This window comes from Citrus clementina, unplaced genomic scaffold (assembly GCF_000493195.1).
Source record: "Citrus clementina cultivar Clemenules unplaced genomic scaffold, Citrus_clementina_v1.0 scaffold_5, whole genome shotgun sequence".
NCBI lineage: Eukaryota > Viridiplantae > Streptophyta > Magnoliopsida > Sapindales > Rutaceae > Citrus > Citrus x clementina.
In genome coordinates, this window is record NW_006262201.1 from 40,201,384 (window position 1) to 40,222,933 (window position 21,550).

A 21,550-nucleotide genomic window follows, 5' to 3' on the forward strand; every position below is an offset into this window, starting at 1 on the left:
AACTTTCTACTCTTGAGTGACTTTCGTTACTTCTAATGAAGTTAATAATACCATGGCATACAAAACAAAAATAATAATGATTTTACTGCGAATTCCATAAGAAACAGAAGTCCCAAATCCTTTCACTAGCTCAAGCATATCTTCTCAGGAGCTTTGGTTCAAACATTCAATCCTATACATCATTGAACCATCTTACTCATTTTTCCTAACCCAATCAAACACATTACAGACTTATTACATTCTCCAGAATCCAACCACCATACAAATCATTTCTGTGAGGAAAAAAAAAGTATAATTCAATATCATACATACAACAATCACCAGCATTTACATCCGAGTAAAACTCTTCATATATCCAGCTCTCATGGTCACTGCAAGGAGAAATGTTCCCCAACGAAAAGAAAGGTAAAATCACAACAGAAAATAATTACATATATTTTTTTGTGAAGCTTTATGTTGATGATGACTTAGATGCATGTGATCTCCTTCGAGCCAAAAACATAAAAAGCCTTGGAAACAATGACTTCTTCTTTTTCTTTGGACCCTTGGCTTCTGGAGATGATTCAGTTTCAGTGTTACTTCCTTGCATAGATGCCTTTGGGCTTGTCATATTAGGAACAGCGGCAGCCGACGACATGCGGTCATACTTCTTTGAATCTTTCTTCTCCTCCAAACTTGGTGTCGGGATTTTTGTGGAGTTTACACCTTGACCAGATTCACCGGCTTTTCTTCGTTGCTCATGTTCTGCCCTCCACTTTCTCAACTCCTGTTCTATACCCAACTTGCCTTCCTTGGCCTTCTCAGCTTTCTCCATCGCAACTTTCAGCGCTTCTTTCCTTGTTGCTATCTCCTTATTGACTTCTTCCAACCTCTCCAAGCTTCTCAACTCAGATGCTTTTGCTACCTCAATTTGAGAGATGGCAGCAACCACCCTCATGTTGGCCTGTTCCTCTGCCTCATGGGCACGCTTGCTGAGCTCATAATACTCCTCTAAAGAAAGTGTTACACCAGTAGGAGAATCCACATCATCAGTCCTTTGAGCTGATTCACTCTCTTGCAATGCTTTGATAGCAGCTAAAGCTAACTTTTCGGATGCCCTGGCAGCCTCTATCTCCTTTCGTGCGGCAGTTAATCTACTCTCGATGGTACTTGCTCCAGCCTTTGCCTGCTCTGCTTCTTCCTTTGCCTTGTGAAGCTCTTCACCAGCGGCCTGAGCAAGTGACTTGGCCTGGTCAGCCTCTTGGGCTGCTACCTGTAGTTGCTTGGGTAGCTCTACTGTCTTCTCCCGAGCTTCTTTCTCTTTCATCTGAACAAGAGCTATTTCAGACCGAGTCCTGTCCAGCTCAGCTTCCAAAGAAGCAACTGCGACTGATGCCATTCCTTCTCTCTGCCTAATGGCAGCAAGGGCCGATTTTTCCCTTTCAAGCTCTGATTGTAAGGATGTGGCTGCCACCTTCAAGCAATTGACTTCAGCAGTAGCTTTCTCAATGTTTAGCTTCACTTCTTCCAGTTCCTTCTTTGCGGAAGCAACCGCTGCTTGTATATCAGTATGAGTTTTCCTCTCTGGTTCCTCCAATTCACCATTTGAATGTCCTTCTTCATTGGATTCTTCTTTCAGTTTGGATTCCATATAAGCTGATAATTCAGCTTTCAAATCAAGTAGCAAGGCTGAAGCAGTGTCTAGTTTTGATTTAAGGTCCTTTGCTGAAAGAATTTGCTGGGTAAGTTTCTGAAGTTCCTCTTCTGCCTGCTTCAATTCCTTCTCCCAAAGGTGAGAATCTTGATCTCTGGCCATTGCTGCCCCTATTCTTTGCTCTTCTGCCTCCAGATGAGCAGCATGTGCAGACTCTAAGGACTCCTTGGTAGCAATTAGCTCAATGGTCAGTTCCTCCACTGTTTTCTCAACTTCCTTGGATGCAGAAATAGCCTCTTCAGCCTTCTTTACAGCTATGTCTTTTTCAGTCACCAAAGAAGCATAATCCTTGCGCAATGATTCCACCTCGTCTTTAACAGATTTCAACTCAGAAACTGCGGCAACATGCCTGGCTTTGGCAACCTCAAGCTGTGCCCTGGCTGCAACACTGGCATCATCAGCAATGCCTTGCTCCATCTCCTCCACCCTGAGCTTGGCTAATTCAGAGTCTTGTTTTGCCTGATGTTCTTCGGTCTGTGCCCTCTCCAGATTAAGTTTTAGTTCCTCTACTAATCTCTTAGTTTGGTCCAGCTCCTTGAGTACTTGGTTTTTTGCCACTTCAGCGGCCTCAGACCTTTTCCTGTATTCAGGCATCTCCTCATGTGACCTTTCCAGTTCTTGCTCCACATATTTGCGCCTCTAAATGACCAGAGAAGGAATTTAATAAAAGTCAATTTTTGGAAGAAACAATTTTTTTGTAAATCACATTGCTATACAATGCAACTTTCAAAGTCAAGTCTTCACATTAGCATTCCTTGAAACATTTAAGAAGATGAAGAAGAACAAAATGGATAAAGAAAGTGGGGAAATAGCAAGATTCAAGAAATAAACTTTTGACAATAAGTCAAAAACTGAGTACTCTTCTCATTCTTAAAAATGGTAAAATAATATTAAATAAAACATCAGAAAGAAATCATTTTCCATAAGCAGAGAAACAGAATGCTTTCTTTCTGGTTGATATCAAGCATATGTTTAGCCCTTGTGTCATTCCAACCACCAAACATACCCAGCACTATAACCTCACAACTATAACAACTCCCACCTCAACAAGTGACAGAAGTGCTGCTGCAGACGATCACATAACCCTAATATGCAAAGAGTAATTTCCTTTAATTTGTATCACTGTAATAATAAAGCTGCCTTTAATGATACCGTATCTCTTAGGAAGATGGACTCAAAACAGAAACATATTATCTGTAGTCCTCACAAGGCACCTAAGTTCATTTCCATGATATCTCAGCAAGTAATCATTCATTAATTCCCCCGTGTCACAAATCTGTTAAGGTGGAATGCATCCTTACACCAACTTCAAAAATCCTAGCCAGTTTATTCAGTAAAATTAATAACAAAACACACACCTTAATTTTATTTTAATTGTGATGTTGAAAGCAGTAAAGACAAAGTGAAAATGATATTAAGTTGAGACTTCAGAAAAAGAAAACTTGAGATCAAGGACAATTAAACCAAAGAAATGAAAGGTCCATGAAATTTCAACAAGGGCATCTACAGGTATTCTGGCTTTGAGAAATCTTCTCTATCATCGCCACCTTCACAATGCCTAGCTCCTCACCACTAAGATACCAATATGGCCTCCTTTACCTTCTCTATAGCTAACACATCTCATAAATGCAACTAGCCAACAACTCATCACCATTTTATTCAGGTCATTGCCTTTACAACTGCCATCATTGCACCATACTTCACAATAGCTCACCAATTTAATGACACGCACTCCAATTATACATAATCACTTTGACAATTGCTGTATACGAAACAAACTTATTGTTTTAGCTTTGCAGCAAGGCGCAACAAAAATATCATGACCAAATATTAGCAAGCATTATTAGAGTGCATACAGTAGGTCAACCACGCAATGGTATAAAGGAATCATAATTAATACAATGCAGCAAAATAAGTCAATCTAATAACAAAGCCAAAAGACATATACCTCCACAGTTTGCATTCTATGGGCTTTCCAATCAACAATTCCACCAAACTTTGACACAACTTCCTTAACTGACTCAAAAGGTGCTGTTGTATCAATAAGACCTCTCTTCATTTCACCCTGCTTCGCAAGTTTAGGAGAACTGATACCATATCTAGGAGAACCAAATTGTTTAGGAGAACCAAAAACATGCTTGGGGGAATTGACGAGATGTTTAGGAGAATTCAAAACATATTTAGGAGAATCACCAGATTTAGGAGAATCCAAAACATGTTTAGGAGAATTCAAAACATATTTAGGAGAATCACCAGGTTTAGGAGAATCCAAAACATGTTTAGGAGAATCGACAGTTCCTGGTGCTCTCACAGCAATACTGGCCAGCTCTGTATGGGGCAGAGCAAGCTTATCTGATGGTTCAATGCGTTGGTCATCTCTAGAATCATGTACCTGAGGAGAGGAAACAGAGGGTATATCGCTGTTATCAGTATGAACACGGGAATCAATGACAGAACCATCATCTTGAGATTGCTTTCCATTAGGGTTATCTTGCGTGGCTTCAGTTTTAGAATCTTCCATCACAGTATCCCTATGGTCTGTCTCTGATTCATCAATTGCAACCGCTGAATTTGAAACTGAATTGTCTGCTGAAAGGACTTCATCCTGTCCCCCAACCGGGACATCAGCAGTATCTTCTACGGGTTTTGGTTTAGAAGTTTCCATATTTGACAACTCATTAGATACTTTTCTATTAGTAACTGGGTCTTCCGGAAGCTCACTGGAAGAACCATTATCAGCTTTGGGAGATAAAGTAGACTCTGGAGGAGGCATCTCTTCAGCGATTTTAACATCCTCCATTCCTTACGAATTATTAAGGAGTGCCCCGAAGATGCTGAAATTTAAATAATAAGGACTTAAATAATTAAATTATCAAATAAAAAATGAGCCAAAATCTCACATTAATCCCTCACAATATATGCAGTAAGAGAATTTACTGGTCATGCTCAGGTGCAAGCGTCCTCACGAAAAATTCATGTGGACGGAGCTAAAAGACAAAAAACACAAAGTCTAATGCAGTAAAAAAAAAATAGTGTGCTTGTCTTTTAGCTCCATCCGCATTTTATTTCGTATGGACATCCGCAAGTGAGCACCAATGGAGAATTTACTATTGTTTCGATTAAAAGCCCAAAATAATTAGCTAGAGCTTTCCACTAACAAGAATGATAGCTCCAGCAATAGTTAATTCAAAAGTTGAAATCCGAACATGAGATCTAATAGCCAAATGATAATCGGGGAAAGCAGAACCCATTAGATGCATTCATTAGTCAGCATCAGAAGCCCATAATTATGATCAATACAGTGAAATGCTTCAACCTAGCTTGTTACCAAATGCTCCTCTGTTAATTTGGGTCTTTTGTGATTAAGAGAAACACTTTTAACCTTCCAAGTATTCCAATCGAATTTAGAACGCAAGTTAAACAGTTTGGCAACCATATCCACCAATAATTAATTAAAGCACACATCTTTCTAACATCATTTATAGTTTGTTAATAACAAAATGGAGCCAGATTTAAGTTTTCAAAAATAATCTGCATTCATGAAAGTAGAAAATCATCCATGCATAAGCAGAAAATTAATAGCAATCCATCCATACAGGAAAGGAAAAAAGGCTAAAACATTTTGCCAATTGAAAAAACTATAACCAAAAAAAAAAAAAAAAAATTAATTCAAAATTTTAATGAATCAATTAATTGAGACTCACTTGTCGTTTCAATCCAGCAAATATATACGGGCTCGATTACGGCAGTCAACGTAGAATTATCCCGATACTGGATGTCAGGATTTAATAATTCAATTCAAGATTCAATCACGAAATTAAGCAACAATTAAACATATCAACTAATTAAAAGTGAAAGCAAGAGAACAAGGAACGTACCTGGATTCACAAGAAATGAACGATGGAAAAAGAGATGAGTCGAAACGAAAAGATAATGATGACCTCTGAAAATTCCATACAAAGAAAAAAAAAAGAAAAGAAAGAGTTATGGAAATTAAATTTAGCAAATTTAAAAAAGTGGAGGTCGAAATTATTACTGTTAAAAATAGGAACGAGAAATTAGCGGAAAGAGACGCTTCAGGCTTGGACAAGAGCGTGGGGGTGGAGCCGGCCTATAGTAGTTTGCATTACAGTCACAGACTAGATCCACCTGTACGCCCTCCCTTTCTCTCCTTCCAGATTTGTTTTGATCTATTTTTTATTTATATCAAGTATCCCATTTTCTTTTGTTAAAACTTAAAAATAATCATAATAATAATTATTTTTTCCCCTAAAGAATCTTAGAAGAGAAAATTGTGTTTGACTAAAAACAGGGTGGCTTTGGATTGGATTTGAAAGCTCAGCAGTCAGCTGAATTCAGCTAGGCTCTCCCACGACTCCGTCGCTAATTTGATCGTTTTTAGTTGAACCGAAAAAACAAATATATGAAAATCCACGTCAGAATATATATATATATATATATATATATATATATATATCAACATTTTAGAAACGAGGAGTTCTTTTTTTCCCCCCTCTGTTACTAAATCTTTAAAAATGCTAATAATAAAAAGTAAATTCATTATGATTAAATAAAATATAATAAATTAAAGCCACCGCCCATCACGAGTCACGAGTGAAATTTACACTCCACTCTCTTAGAGGAGAGTGGTTGAGCTTTCATCAGCGAGCACCGTTATATTCCTCCAACTATTCAAGTACTTATCAATTTACGTGAATTTGTTGTACAATGTATGGAAGCTGGTAAGGATAGTATTGTCATGAGAGATAAGTGACAGGCACTTTGAGCCATGTAATAGTCCTCGCAAACGGTCAAGATCGAAAATGACAAGACAACTTGATGGCCAAATTATTCATAATCACTGTGGAGGGAAAATAATCTGATGTCAGAGCGCCTACGTGGCGAGAAACAAGAGCCGTTGGATCAACGTTGAAAATTGAAAGTGTGCCTGAGGTCAGTGACCTGGGAGCTCGCTAGTTTTGGCTCTGGAGTTTCAAAGTGAACCCCAATAGCGTTTTTCTTTTCCGAAGCAAATGCAGAAATAGAAAGTTTGGAAATCGGAAGAAGGACGAATCTGGGGGGGTCTGGGACTAGCAGCAGATACGAAGCTTGGGAGGTGTGTAATTGCGTTTGTGGAGTGGTGGGCAATCTTGTTATTAACCAAAAAAAAAAGAAAAAAGAAAAAGAAAAAGCGTATGATACATTTGGATACCATGGCAGGTCTGATAAAACCACGTCATGCCGAACTCAGCTGAAAATCTTTCTGAAACTGACCCTTGCATTGAATAATGTGATGGGCAAGCATCATTGGACATTAGAGACTGCATATCAAAACGAAGGGTCCGTTTGGGACAACTGGTCTGGAAACTCTGATTCGCAAATCACATAATTCACAGATCACAATTTGATGGAAACTTATTAATGTGTACCACGCTAATGTTTAAAAATAATAACAATGAGGGAATTTTCCAACCATAATTATTTAATTAGTTAAAATAAAATAATATTAGCTGCTCATTTTTTAAGTCTAGATTAATACAAAGAGGCGATCTATGGAGATTTGCATTTTCTTTTTATTTTAAAGGTTCAGGTGGCGTTGCAAAATGCATGGGAAGAAAAATATATTCGATGTACATTATTCAACTCCAAACTCTTGAAGTCTTTATTTTAAATAATTTCATTTCTATGTTAAAAAAAACGATTTCATGTTCTAGTAAAATTGGTGATGTAATGGCTGAGTGGGACTCAGTTACAAATTTGCAAAATAGGGTCATGATATATAAAAAGTGAGATAAAATAAAGGAGTAAGGTCTAGTTTGGTAATACTGAGCTTTTTAAAATAATTGTTGCTAATTATGTTGTACAAATAACCAACTGTGAATATAATCATTTAAATATTTGATAAAATTTATTTTTAAGATTTTTGTGGGTTTTAAAAGTGATAGTATATATTTAGTAAGTCCTACTGTTAAACTGCTAAAAGATTATAAATTACGAAAATGAATATAATATTGAATAATTTTTTTTATAAACATGTATATAGACTTTTTTTTAAAAATAATTGTTGCAGTACTTTAGAAATAATCAAAGGTGAAGAGACTTAGTTAAATATTTAATAAAATTTATTTTTAAAAGTTTTGTAAGTTTTAAAAGCAGTAGTATGTATTTAGTAAATCTTGTTATTAAATTGCTAAAGAATATAAATTACTAAAATGAACATAATATTAAATAAAATTTATTTACACATTTACAAACATGCATATAGTTTTTTTTTTAAATTGTGTATGTGTAACAATTGATAACTAAAATAAATATATTAATTTTATTTTTTTATTTTGTTATCTCAATATAATTGACAATAATGATCTATTTAAATTTAATGCTTTTATATTAATAAGGATACTTTTGAATTTTGATAATATACATGAGGATATGTATGAAATTGTATTCAAGTATAAAACTTCTCAAAATTATACTTTGAAAAGATATTCTGTTTTTATTTTTCAAAATCTATTGTCATGGTGATTTTGCAAAGCGATTTAAAAAACTACCAAACACTAAAATTAATTTTTAACTTTTTAAAATCACTTTCTACCCACTCAACCGTTTGTTTTGTTGGAGAAAAAAAAATTGAAAGTCAGTAAGAGAATAAGAGAACAAGAACTAAAGAAGAAACAACAGATCGAGAGGTTCTCTATTCTAACAGCTTGAGGTAGGTGAGAAGACATTAACAAAAGAAAAAAGTGAATAAGAGAGAGTACGTCCATTTTGTATTGGAAATGATGTTTGCCTCGGGTCAAATCCCGAGTCAAACCCCGAAACGAGTCAAAACGGCGTTGTTTTAGCGCTTTTATTTTTTGTCCTGATTTATTGTGAAATGATGTCGTTTTGGCTTGCATAAAGTCAAAAAAAACATAACCATGCTTCTTCTTTCCTCTTCGTTCACTTTGCTGCAGAACCCTTAATCACGCAAACATCAGCGGCTTCAACTTGGACGAGTTTCGACATTGTCCTTGGAAGATTGATTTTCGGCATCGTCCCTAACAGAAGATTGATTCTTGCGTGTTGATAACATTGTTGAACGACTTGTTATAACTTAAAAAAACCAAAATCGATTGAAGCATTAATATATCTAAGAAAAAGGGGAAGTGGGGGAGGGGGTTAGATGTTTAATTATAGGCTTTTATATATACATATGCGTGTAGCAGCATACTTATAATTATTCCTAGAAATATGATTATTCCCACACTGGAGCTGATGTATATAATAACTTGTATATGTACAGAGTAAGAGACGACAAAAGATCAAATTATGTGCACCAACAATATTCTCTTAAAGCAAAATTTCTCAAGATTCTTTGCTGATAGTTGTAATAATTGACACAAACCACCCTTTCGAAGGAAACAAATGGGTGGCATCGTGGAGCAAAAAAAAAAAAAAATGCCTGCCAGTTTTACAAGGAAAGTGGACCAGATTCAAGGGCTTGGTAAATGGTAATGATGCAGAGACTGCTGCAACCAGAGTCTGAAGGAAGACAATCTGCAGTTGGGTTGTTGTTGCGCAGTTGAGTTGCGATTGTCTGGTGAAACATGGTTGTCTCATGAAATGAGGAGAACGAAGACAAAGAAGCAACTAAGTTTTGTTGATGCTTTTTTGATTTATCCAAGCCAAACGTCGTCGTTCATAGCAAATGAAAACAAAAAAAAAATTAATAGACAAAACGGCGTCGTTTCAGCCAATTTCAAGATTTGACCAGAGACAAATATCAGCGTTGTTTTGTATTTTGACTAGGGGCTAATGAGGAAACTCGTGGGGTAAGTAGCTCGCACGTTAGTGACTTGTGATGCCTTGGGTCCATTCACGAAGAACCAAAAACCATCACTAGATCCGGCCCAATATCAGCCAGCGAATCGAGTTGAACTGGATCCTCAATCTTCTAATATTGGATCGACCAATTCAACAAGAATTCCATTTGCAAAAGAAAATCAGATGATCCTTGAACTGATCCGTTTTAGTTTATATGACCGAGTAATCAGCTGTTATATATTTGTTCTGGTCTTCCCTCCCCAACCCCCCCCCCCCCCCCCCCCCAAAAAAAAAGAGCTCTTAATTTTGTTGTAAAATTTACAGTTATTATCCACGTGCAGTAATGTTTCGGATCCGTGCATATGTAAGGATTTGAATTATTTGTTATTCTTTTGATAAAACATTGGTTATCAACTAACCTAACTAATAACTACTACGTTGAAGATAATGTTTTCTTTGCCCAATTGTAGTTGAATTATTTATCTTTACATTTACTCTACAGAAAGCAGAGAATTTTGCCATATCGTTTTCTCTGGGCCACGAAAACTATATTTTTATATACGGATTTGGTTGGTGTGACCAAACTTTGATTTGACATTTCTTACACGATTCTTATTTAAATCGTGCCTTGCACCCAATCTTTTTTTTTTTTCTCTTTTTCTTTTAATAATTTCATTAGGTCTGGCGTTTTCCGAAGCATATCTCAGATGATAAAGTGACCAGCAAACAGAAAACTGATGATCAATCGGATGAAAATTTATTTTGCAGTAAACTAGATAATATATAATTTAATCATATTCTAATTTAAGCACCCTTTACTGAATTTTGACTAGCCTGGGTCACAGCAAATGTCCCTGTCACCGGAAAATTTAAAGTTTTGAACTAGTCAATGCTCATGCAAAGCAATTGAAAACAAATAGTTTCCCACAAGAAATAACCATATGTAGAGATGCATTTTTTTTTTTAAATCAAAAGAACATCTCTACACGTAGCATTACTATTTCCATAAATTCATGTGCATTTTTTGATAGCATCTCGTAAATATCTATAGATTCCATAAAACCACTTTATCCATTTCAATCAAATATCGCATCATCGACTTTCTTAAATGAGTAATGGCAATGCTTTTAACAGCATCGAAAACACTCCAAACCCACCCTTATGATAGAACAATCTCTCCATTGCAGTGTTAGGGCTGTTTAAATGTTAAAGTCCGAATTGGCATTGAAGAAATGAACAAGCAAACCAAACAGCATTACCCGGTTGCTATACTATCTTCCCTAATCTCTGGTATTATATGGAAACAAAACTCAGTCCTAGGCCATGGTCGAGTAATAATTTTTAAGAGCTTAAATTCTTGGGAGGTACGGGTCCAAACTAAGGTTGGCAATGGGACGGGATGGTACTTGGATTGTTAAATTCCATCCCGTATAAGTAAATGGGATGAAAAAACGTATCAATTCTGTCTTTATATTTTTTTTGGGGATAAAAATATATCCCAATCTCGTTCCAAAAGAAATGCGATCCTGCGGGATCTCATCCCAATTGAAAAAATTTTCATTCTTAATCGGTAATGAGACAGGATGGGATGGAATTTATCAATTCCACTCCCGTCCCGCATATGTAATTTGGGATAAAAAAAAATGTCACACTCTCGTCTCTAATTTTTTTTATGGGACAAAAATATATCTCAATCTCGTCTCAAATAAGATGAGATCCCGCAGAATCTCATCCCATCGGAAAAAATTGCCATCCCTAATCCAAACAAATAAAAAATGAAAATAAAAAATGAAAATAAAGCCAACAATCGGTATAAAATATGTGCTGCAAAAATACAAGCGAGGGAGGAGCAATTGCTCATGCAATCTGTCTATTCACACATAAATTATATGGAATAAAAACATCCCATGTATACACCGTTCTGAAAAAACAAAATTCGAAAGTAATTAAAAAAATGAAAAATGAAAAAGAAATAAAATAATCGACGCATAGTCTAATCAATCAAATGAGACTCTGACCTTCTAGGATCAGTAACATTTATTCTCCAATGTTGATCAGGTAATCCCGCTTCTCTAGCTTTCTTTCTATCCCAATCCAAATCAATTCTCCTCCGCTTTGTTAACCCACAAAACTTCTGTAACTTGTCATCCATTGAATCATGAAGCTTCCACCACCTCTCGTGTGCCACGTCACTGGCATAAACACGTTGATTCCCAATATCCCAGTTACAGTCGTAGTCTCTGTAACACGCCCAAGGCTTCAGTCCCAAGTAATGAATCGCATAAAGCTTCGGCGGGTCTGCCCCAAATAGATGATTTTTAACACTGGCCTCCAATGTTGTATTAGCCCAGAAATTCTTAAGAAAGTTGACTCTTCTTGGCAAGCGATGCCACCACACGTAAACTTCATTAAGGAAGCCTTGGTCGCCACCATTGTATGAGACTATTTCCTTACGTTTGCTCATTAGTATTCGAAATGTGCAATTTGATGGCTCAATGACCATGATACCAGAATTGAAGATCCATATGTCGTTACCTGTAGCTGACATTTGAGGGAAATGGAAAAGGAGATCGAGATTACGTAAAACAATTATGTCGGCGTCTATGAAGATGATCTTGTCATAGTCAGTGAGCTGCCAGAGCCTGAACTTGCTGTAATTGTACTCATTGTACGTCTTCTTCTCGGCTCTAGGGTTACGGATTCTTTTGATGATTCTGATCTTCCATCCGGCTGCAGTGAGAGCCTCGCGCTTGGGGATTGAGATTGAATTGTCTATGAGAAGAACAAGGTCGCGTTTTGTGCCGGTTTTGCGGAGGCTCTGGGCTAGGGTTATTGCTCCACAAACGTATGCTTCAGATGAATGGAGTACTGTGGCATAAGCCTCACGTTTGGCTATCTTTGTGGCACTTTTTATCCTGGAGAGATCGTACACTTCGTCCACACCTGAAATGATATCATATGCCGTCAATTTCTTCAAATTATACACAACAATCTTAATTGAACAATGTAGCACTTAGAGACATGCATTAATTACTTGAGACAAGAAGAGGAATATACAATTAAACTACCACAAATTAATTCATGACATATCTAGCCGATTGATAGCTGCTTTGCACTTGAAGATCAAATTAAATTTAGATGGCTAATGGCTACATTTTCAACCAAATATATAACATGAAGATTTGATCGAGTTAGTCTTATCTGATCAGGTTATCTCTATCATGTTAATGATGTGTAAAAATATCCAATTAAATTTTGCCACCTATTAACTTGCTTCAACATTTATTAATTGTGATAGTGATAGAATGAGTGCGGGAGATTTTTATTTTTATTTTTTTAAAAAAGTATCATAACACCTTTGACTGATCACAGATTCACATACAGAGATTTGCGGGTGAATAAAAACAAAACACTTTGTTTGTCCTCTATTTAATTCGTTGGTTGCTTCAGACAGTGAAGATTACAATTAGCACCTCCCACTTAAGAGTTGTCCTATTAGGGCTACAGACAATGAAGATAAAATTATCACCTACCCCTTAAGGGTTATTCTAAACTTTAATACTAAGCAAGCTTATATCAGACACCCACACCAATAAAAGCACTCAAATCATGCACCAAGAAAAACATAAGCAATTTGTCTCTACATTTTTTTTTTTTTTCCAACGTGAAAATAATAGATTGAGTCAGGTTCAAGGCTAGAACTAAACTGAAAAAATAAAAAAGGTTGCTTGTGAAAGTCAAAAGAGCGCTTGTAGCTCAGTGGATAGAGCGTCTGTTTCCTAAGCAGAAGGTCGAAGGTTCGACCCCTTCCTGGCGCGTTTAGCTTGTTTTGGCTAAAAGTCTGAGATTGTCTTTTATTATTATTATTTTTTTTCTCCTTCTGTTCTGTTTATAGTAGCAAAACTTGACAAACACAAATACTATGTATATTTTGTAACTTAGATGGGAGAAGTGAGATAGAAGGCATACCTTGTCCCCACAAAGGCAAAGCCAACTTACAAGATCCAACTGGCAATGAAACTTTTTGTTCCAACCTCGCAATCACCGGTTGATAGTACCACCAAAATTCACCTTCCTGTCTCACCAAATCATCACATCGAAACATTTCCAACATTGGCCTGCACTTACTCCAGAACACCACTTTTGTTCGCCACTTCCAATCTCTCTTCCCTTTCTTCACGGCCAAGTTTGCGACTATCAGATGAACTTGCAGCCTGAACACATCTCTCCCCCACCCTTCTTCCGGGTACCTGCATGGCAGCTTCGCCACTATCACGTCCATGTTGTCATATATTCTGAAATTTGGCATTGGTATTTCTGGACATGACGGAATATCACTTTCTTCTTCCTCATCAATCCATTCAGGAAACAAATCTTGCCATTTAAAATACTCTGAGACGGGTTCGAAATTTATAGGGATCGTTTCTCCACGTACTTTCCATTCGTCAGTATCAAATTCATCCATATTCACCATTCCAATCTTCACCCCTTTCCCCATTGCATTCATGAAACTCGGCACCTCTATCTTGCTCACGTTTAATCTTTTAGGCTTTGCTTTACTACTCTCTTCCAAGATTGCCTCCATCTTCATGCCCTTTTCTACCTATGCAAATTAATCAAGTGGGGGCAATTAATTCCCAGAGCAGAACATTCAATTTTAATTAATTACCACGGCAGATTAATTTGGCAGGCTCACCTTACCTTGTGATGGCACTCGCGCAGTGAGCACCGAACAAGTGATGCTGCATTCTCAAAATAGATAGAAGATGATGGCTGCAGGAAAAGACCTACATATATGATAAAAAAGAATGCAAGAAACACCAGGTTCATTCTGATAACCAAAGCCTTTGAAGCAGTGGCCTTCATCATCTTCTGCAGGCCAAGTCCCACACCCATCTCACCCAAAGTAATTGCTACACCAAGCCACAACAATTAATGTGGGCTCACTTATATAAATATGTATATATGTGTGTGTATATATCTAACAACCTTTGAATTTAAAGTATATAATAATGAAATGTACGTGTGTGTGTGTGATGATGATGGGCAATTTTTATGAAGGATTCGGCTGTAGTGGGTATAGCCTGCCTGAGAGGGCTTGCAGAGCGAAATTTGAGTAAAAATTAAAGGGCGTACCACCATTTAAAGAGCTCCACGTGTCATCTCACGTTGCATTTGGAATTTCGATTCCCTTCCCTTGATGACAAAAAGGTCGGGGCAAATAAAGCGTTGCTTCTTTCCCATTCTGTTGGCACGACTGTTTTCAATGAAAAGTCACAAATTTCCCAAAGTGCCCCACACTTTACTGACAAAACTGCTACTCCCGGAGGGGTCGAATTGTAAAGCTATAAGTGCCAGGTAGGAATCTAGAAGTGGGCGGGCTAAGCAGGCCCACCAACAACCATGCGGTTGCCCCGTCAACTTCGTACACCAGTGAGACGTCGTTTTTATTCGTTACGAAGTGTGAAGGCTACACCAATCTTCAATTTATTATCACTAGTTATGCTTTAAACCTGATTTGGCAAAATAATAAGGCTTTCAAGTTCGACATCAGCATGTAACAACTCAACAAAACTGATTTAACGTCACGTTTTTCATGATGAAATGCCAAAAGAGTGTGGTAAACTATCGCAATTTTCACCCAAATGTCAACTTTTTTCATGATTAGACCAACTGGGGTGGGTCTATTATTAGGCGAGTGGGCTATTAACATTACATTACCTCGTGTTTTTTTAAAAAGGATTGTGCTAAACATTAGGTTTAGGTTTCCTTTCAATGAAGGTCGTATGCACATTGAACCTACCATATTAGTTAATTTTTACAATAATCTAATAATGTCTAATCATGATCTATGAATGTATTAACGTAAAATAATAATAATAATAATAATAAATACACCTATCATATCATATATTTCTTTATTATTTCGTTTTTGAATTATTTAATGAATAAATACATATGTGTGTGGTGTTTATGATGGTGAAGTTATAAATTTTTTATACAAAAAAATGTGGCATAATAATATTAGTTAAATGAAAAATGCTACATGGCTCACGATTTTTTTTTTAATTATTTTATATTATAATCCCTTTTATGCTATTATGTCACATTAATTTTTGTAAAATATTTAACACATATAAAAGAGTCTATAGTTGTAGCTTTATTTTTTATTTTTTCACTCTCAACTAAAATATAAACAATATCTAAATAATGAAACCAAAATGGCATATATAGATTCTAAGTGGAGCTTAATTAAATCCAAAATTACATTGGTGAATTTGGTGATTACAGTCGTCTAAGTTCTTATATAGTATTATGGCTAGACAGATATACCTTAAAAACTATCGCATTTAAGTGTTTGGTAAATATTTATTATTGTGGTTTAGAAGTTAAGTTGATTTGTCTTATACTTGTATCATAAAAAATCTGTAATTTTTTTTAATATTTTTGTTATAATTGTTAGTTATAAATTAAATTTACCACGCACTATCAAATATATATTTTTTCATAACTACATTTTTTTTCTTTTTCACAACAAACCACTTATCTTAATACGAAATATGATTTAAATTATTCTTTTTCAACCCCATAAATACGAAAGTCTGATCTATAATCCGACTCAAGGCTGAACAGTAATACAAAAGTCCTGGCTTTTTGCCACGATCAATAACTAATTGTTGGGCAAAAGGTTTTGCAAATCAAATGCAACATTAAGTCACGAAAACTTATATGATCTGCAAACATTACGAAGATGCATCGGAGATTGACACAAAAAATAGAAAACCACCGATTAGCAAAGGTGAAGAATAAATCAATAATGAACATTCTATATTAGGCGAGTGCTATTACATTACACAGTACACACACTCGGTTTTGTTCTATTATCACAATGATGATGCAGGTTAAATAAGAGGGCGGCTCTAAATATATTAAAAAACAAAATGACAGAAAAATAAAATGGGAAATTCATAGGGTTGCACGAAATAAAGTGAGCCGGTTGACAAAAGCATTGGCTTGGTTTCAATTTCACATTTCAAAAAAATTTCGGTTTATATGAAATTCGAACGGGCAAAATCGAACCAATCCTATAATTTTGTTATTTTTTTAATTTTTATGTTTGTAGGTTCATTTTGTCTATCTAAAAAAAAAATAATAATAATTCCCATCGTCCCAAATTCGCCTGTCCTAAGTTGTACCATTGAACTTAGGTCACGGTAGGTTCGAGCCGACGATCCTCAACTGGGTTGGTTCTTTTACTTTATTTACAATTGCAAATCGATCCATGTTCGCAACTCCGGTCGAACCTTATCCAAAACGAACTTGTCAGCCCTATCCAACTTTAACCGAAACCCGAGAACTTTTTCATCTTCCGCGCCGCCGCCTCACCAGGCACAGCTGCCGACCGCCAGCCGTCCAGTTCGCGTCGCGCCGTGCAATTTATTTGGTCGATCGCCGGTGACGGTGAGTCTCTCTGTTCGGTTTCATTGTTCTTTCTTTATTTTGTATTTTTTTTTACCTCACGACCTTCCGCCCCTTTCTTCAGCCTTCGCCGCCGCCGCCGCCGTCACGCCGCTCCGTCGACGTTGATTCTGGTAAGTGGCGACTCCCTTTTACATTAAGTTAATTTAAATTAAACTAAATGCTACATATTTTAATGACATTAAGTTAAATTAAAACATCACTTCAATCCTGATATATTTATGTGTATATGGATCTTTGAATCAAAAATCGAATTGAATATCTAAGCATGTAGTATTGTATTCTAAAGAGAGAGAAGAGAGAGCGAGTTTTGAAGGCCGAAGATGCTTGGAGAATGTGGAAGGAAATCGGAGGCAGAGAAGCGGGTCAAATCCGCCCAAATTCTTTCGCGAATCGGGTTAAATCCCATCGACTCTCCACTCTACAACTCTCCAATTACAAAGAGATAGTTTCTCCTCATAAAGGCTCTATCAATTCTCTCCAGGTACTGTTTTATTTCTCTTTATCAATACATTCCACTTGTTTATTTAATTTCCTCCAAAACCATTACATTTTTCTTTGGCAGTTAGGCATTTGAATAAAATTAATCGACTTATTTATCATCTGTTGTAGTACGCATGGTAAGCATGCCTTTTGTATAGAATTTTCAGAGGCCTACCTGTTTTGACCATGAAATCAGGTTGATTTGACAGAGGAACGGTATTTGTTGTCCGGTGCATCAGATTCATCCGTAGCTGTTTATGATGTTCAACGGGCCACTGATTATGAAGGTGGTGGCCATATTGCTAAGCACAGGAGTGTGTTTGTGGTTGACAAGCAGCATGAACATGGTCACAAGTATGCCATATCCTCAGCCATTTGGTATCCTGTTGACACGGGACTTTTTGTAACGGGATCATATGATCATTATGTAAAAGTTTGGGATACCAATTGCACTCGGGTATTAATTCTTAGTAATTTTTTCTCACTGTTTGGTATTCTTCCACATCATGCTAGGGCCATCAGCTGATTAAGTTGTTTTTCTAATTTCATTTCATAGGTAGTAATGAACTTCAAAATGCCTGGAAAGGTTTATAGAACTGCCATGTCTCCATTGGCAGCATCCCATATGCTAATTGCTGCTGGAACAGAAGACGTTCAAGTCCGCCTTTGTGATATTGCTTCTGGGGCAATCTCTCAGACACTATCTGGTCATCGTGGTATGCTGCTGATTTGGTGATATTACTCTGCTTTCCCCATGCTGTATTATTACTTATTTTATGAGACAAGAACATGGCAACTAGTTTAAAAGTAGGAGAAAATAATAAGTCTGCACGTTTTTGTTTTGATGGTGGCAGATGGCATAATGACGGTAGAATGGTCAACATCCAGTGAGTGGATTTTGGTAACTGGGGGCTGTGATGGTGCAATACGTTTCTGGGACATCAGACGTGCTGGATGTTTTCGCGTTTTGGATCAGTCCCAGAGTCAGCTTGGGAGACGACCACCTCTCCTAAAGCGTAAGGTACTCTTCTTGTAATCTTATCACATTCTGTGCATTAGAAGAAAAGTTAAGTGAGAACTGTTTCTACATTGGCAATTGATATCCTGTATGAAAATTAGTCTTAAATGATTCATGGATGTCTTTGTTCATTGTAAGCATGTATATGGTTGATAATGATTAACTAATGCAGTATAATTGAAATGCTCTAAGTCCCTCCTGATTGGTGTGCCAGAGACCTGGCTACAAGTTTGTTTGAAATAGGCCCTTGGTTGCTAGCATGATGGTTAGATAAACTGAAATGTGGTATGTTCATATAATGATGGGTATGGACAGTGACAGCCAGAAAAGGAAATTTTAGGAGAAAGCTTCCTGCACTGGTTCTCATAGCTGCTGGTTTTGACTTTTCCTGCATTGGTTCTGGATTTTTGCCATGTCTGCTGTTTTCGACTTTTTACTTTACATCTGTAGAATAGTTAACTGAAACTGCATTAAATTGTGCGGTCTGGCCATAAGATGCAGCCATTGAATATGGAATTTGCCTTGGTTCAATTTTTAAGACTAATCTTCGATTCTGAGTCAGGTTTCAATCTCGAAGTCCTTGTCTGCAGGGCAAAATTCGTCTGTAAAACCAAGGGCACCACAAAAAAAGTCTGCTAATGGAAATGGTGTGAGACAGTCATCTGTTGGTCGTATCCCTGCCAAGGGATCTGTGAGACAGAGATTGCACCCAGGGATGTTGTCCAGTCAGGATCGTGCCACTGCTCATTATGGTGCTGTTACTGGTTTGAAAGTAACAGAAAATGGAATGTATCTTCTAAGTGCAGGTTGGTTTTATCCATTTTCTCCACACAATTGAACCTACACAGTATATCATTGTTGACTCTGTATAATTTAATTTTTTATAAGCATTATTAATCATACTATATAGAGGTTTCTTGTACCTTCTGTGGTTAAACATACTCTTGGCTTTTTTTATTTAATTGAGTCTTAAGTACTCATCTTGACATCTTCATTTAATTTCTTCTAGCAAACCTGCACCGTAGAAGTGAACAATTTTCTTCTAATAACTGCTAGTCATAAAAAGCTGTCTCTCTCTCTCACTGCTTTTAAATATCAGGCTCGGATTCTAGAATAAGGCTGTGGGACATTGAATCTGGCCGCAATACACTTGTGAACTTTGAAACTGTTCGCCTGCAAACCAGTAAGCCAATTCAATTAGCAACAACACAAGATCCAGCTGTTGTTTTTGTTCCATGCATGACTGCCGTGAAAGTAAAACATCTTTCTCTGCATTGTTCTACTTTTAATCTATTTGTGATTTTGCTTTTGAATGAGACACATGTATTAGTATCTGGAAACCTTAAGTGTGTGTTGAATTCTTCAGGCATTTGATATCTGGTCAGGCAAGACATGCCTGACATTTCGTGGCCACTACGAATACGTCAATTGTTGTTGTTTTAGCTCACAGGATCAGGTACAAACTTATTCCGAAATGTTTTCTTTTGCTTCAGTTAATCAGTTGCTACATAGTTAATAGCAGGAAATGAATTTGCCTTTTCACTCATCAAGTAATCCCATGTATTATGTGAAATTATAATTACGAATTTACAAAATCAAATATATGAAACTAATAATTATGACTAGAGCTGGCAAAACGGGTCATCGGGTAGTGTTCGTGTTGTGTCAACTCCGTGTCGTGTCAAATTTAGGTCGACCCAAACCCGACCCATTTAATAATCGTGTCAAATTATTGAGACTCAAACCCGACACGGAAAAATAATCGGGTAAACCAATAACCCGCTTAATATCTATATATTAAACAAAAGTTACATCAAATATTCACACTTTGTCATACATATGTATGCACATACATACATCCATCCATACATACATAATTTATCAATATTATAAAATTTATATATCTACTAAAATATTACACACACTATTGAGGTTTTAATTATATATATGTAAATAATATTATATATCAATATTATAAAATATACATGTCTACCAATATTTTATACATTTACACTACAAAAGCTCTAAATGTATTTAAAATTTTATAAATAAAATATTGTGTCTATATTCATCCTTTTAAAGAATAAAAAAATCATCTCTAATATTTGAGTTTTGATGACAAGAATCTACAAATTATTTTAAAATAAAAAATATAATCGGATAAATGGGTCAAGAATTTTAACCCTAACCCGACACAGAAAAAAATCGTGTTGATCCGGACCCGACTCATTTAATAATCGTGTTAAATTCGACGATCCATACCTATTTATTGGTGTTGTGTTCGTTTCGGGTAATCGGGTCGTGTCAAATTTTGTCAGTTTTATTTATGACAATGTTTTCACCCTTTTTTAATTTTTTAACATTTAATTAGGATTTTGGTGTTTCAGGGTGTAAAAAAGGGGAAAAGAAAGAAGATGTAAAATCTCTACATTAGGCACTGTACATTCATTTAATGATTTTATTTTTATAAAATCTCTACATTTGGCACCGGGCATTCATTCAATGATTTTATTTTTACTTCAGCTTTTTTCGAAGATTATCGATTTGACTGCTTTTTCCACTCTGGTGCAGGAACTATACACAGGTGGCAATGATCGACAAATTCTTGTCTGGTGTCCATCCAGGCATATTTCTGATGGAGTGGTAAACCAATGAACTCAGTTGCATTATATTTTTACATTTATTATCAAGTTCTATTCTCTTGTGCTAAATACTGGGTTGGACTTTCAGGATGCAGGACCCATGCAGGATCAGGACAACTGGAGTGATTGAGTTATGTTGTTGTATTTGGCGTTGCCAGTTGCAGGAGAAATTCTAGAATACATTTGTTGTATTACAACCAATTAATGCATGCATGACATGTGTAATTGAGTTTAATACAACCACCACTTGCATGATAGTTAACAAAATAAATGTACACATGTCATGATATTATTTGTTGTTTTATGACTGATATGGTACAACAAATGTATTCTAGAATTTCTCTAGTTGCATATATCAAGCTTGTATGGTTGACTTTCACACCTTCAACTTTTACACGCACAATAACTCAAGTATTCAAGTTACTGCAG

At 36.3% G+C, this 21,550-nt stretch overlaps 3 protein-coding genes and 1 non-coding gene across 10 annotated transcripts; 2 read left to right on the top strand and 2 right to left on the bottom strand.

The window, feature by feature from the left end:
- Positions 1-58: 58 nt before the first annotated feature.
- On the bottom strand, positions 59-5,946 carry LOC18041203 (protein WEAK CHLOROPLAST MOVEMENT UNDER BLUE LIGHT 1). Of its 5 annotated transcripts, XM_024183343.1 has the most exons (6): positions 5,730-5,946; positions 5,572-5,636; positions 5,398-5,464; positions 3,911-4,527; positions 3,642-3,850; positions 59-2,332 (listed from the first exon to the last, which is right to left on the bottom strand). In XM_024183343.1, the coding sequence occupies exons 4-6, from the start codon at positions 4,491-4,493 to the stop codon at positions 452-454; spliced, it is 2,673 nt and encodes an 890-aa protein (XP_024039111.1). In that variant the 5' UTR covers positions 4,494-4,527; positions 5,398-5,464; positions 5,572-5,636; positions 5,730-5,946; the 3' UTR covers positions 59-451. The 5 variants fall into 5 exon arrangements, with proteins under 5 accessions (XP_024039111.1, XP_006434784.1, XP_006434783.1 ...); XM_006434721.2 differs by having other exon boundaries at positions 3,642-4,527; XM_006434720.2 differs by lacking the exon at positions 5,398-5,464 and having other exon boundaries at positions 3,642-4,527.
- Positions 5,947-11,480: 5,534 nt separating this feature from the next.
- LOC18040604 (UDP-glucuronate:xylan alpha-glucuronosyltransferase 2) lies at positions 11,481-14,405 on the bottom strand. The gene is made up of 3 exons (XM_006434722.2): positions 14,201-14,405; positions 13,469-14,102; positions 11,481-12,442 (listed from the first exon to the last, which is right to left on the bottom strand). Exons 1-3 carry the CDS (start codon positions 14,393-14,395, stop codon positions 11,493-11,495), a joined length of 1,779 nt encoding a protein of 592 aa, XP_006434785.1. The 5' UTR covers positions 14,396-14,405; the 3' UTR covers positions 11,481-11,492.
- Positions 13,245-13,317, top strand: TRNAR-CCU. Its single transcript has one exon. It is a non-coding gene; the product is annotated as a tRNA-Arg (tRNA).
- Positions 14,406-16,434: 2,029 nt separating the features above from the next.
- On the top strand, positions 16,435-21,544 carry LOC18040605 (DNA excision repair protein ERCC-8). Of its 3 annotated transcripts, none has more exons than XM_024184420.1 (11): positions 16,435-16,960; positions 17,043-17,091; positions 17,246-17,462; positions 17,658-17,918; positions 18,018-18,177; positions 18,316-18,482; positions 19,042-19,285; positions 19,579-19,733; positions 19,846-19,935; positions 21,051-21,122; positions 21,210-21,544. In XM_024184420.1, exons 3-11 carry the CDS (start codon positions 17,313-17,315, stop codon positions 21,249-21,251), a joined length of 1,341 nt encoding a protein of 446 aa, XP_024040188.1. In that variant the 5' UTR covers positions 16,435-16,960; positions 17,043-17,091; positions 17,246-17,312; the 3' UTR covers positions 21,252-21,544. The 3 variants fall into 3 exon arrangements, with proteins under 3 accessions (XP_024040188.1, XP_006434786.1, XP_024040189.1); XM_006434723.2 differs by having other exon boundaries at positions 17,268-17,462; XM_024184421.1 differs by having other exon boundaries at positions 17,268-17,462; positions 19,057-19,285.
- Positions 21,545-21,550: the final 6 nt, after the last annotated feature.

Coding starts and splice junctions, on each gene's coding strand:
- LOC18041203 (XM_006434720.2), bottom strand. CDS start 4,493: ATGGAGGATGTTAAAATCGCTGAAGAGATGCCTCCTCCAGAGTCTACT. Junction 2,333..3,641: donor ATAGAATGCAAACTGTGGAG/GTATATGTCTTT, acceptor CTGGTCATTTAG/AGGCGCAAATATGTGGAGCA.
- LOC18040604 (XM_006434722.2), bottom strand. CDS start 14,395: ATGGGTGTGGGACTTGGCCTGCAGAAGATGATGAAGGCCACTGCTTCA. Junction 14,103..14,200: donor TGCGCGAGTGCCATCACAAG/GTAAGGTGAGCC, acceptor TAATTTGCATAG/GTAGAAAAGGGCATGAAGAT. Junction 12,443..13,468: donor TTTGCCTTTGTGGGGACAAG/GTATGCCTTCTA, acceptor ATATCATTTCAG/GTGTGGACGAAGTGTACGAT.
- LOC18040605 (XM_024184420.1), top strand. CDS start 17,313: ATGTGGAAGGAAATCGGAGGCAGAGAAGCGGGTCAAATCCGCCCAAAT. Junction 19,734..19,845: donor CATGCATGACTGCCGTGAAA/GTAAAACATCTT, acceptor TGAATTCTTCAG/GCATTTGATATCTGGTCAGG. Junction 19,936..21,050: donor GTTTTAGCTCACAGGATCAG/GTACAAACTTAT, acceptor ACTCTGGTGCAG/GAACTATACACAGGTGGCAA.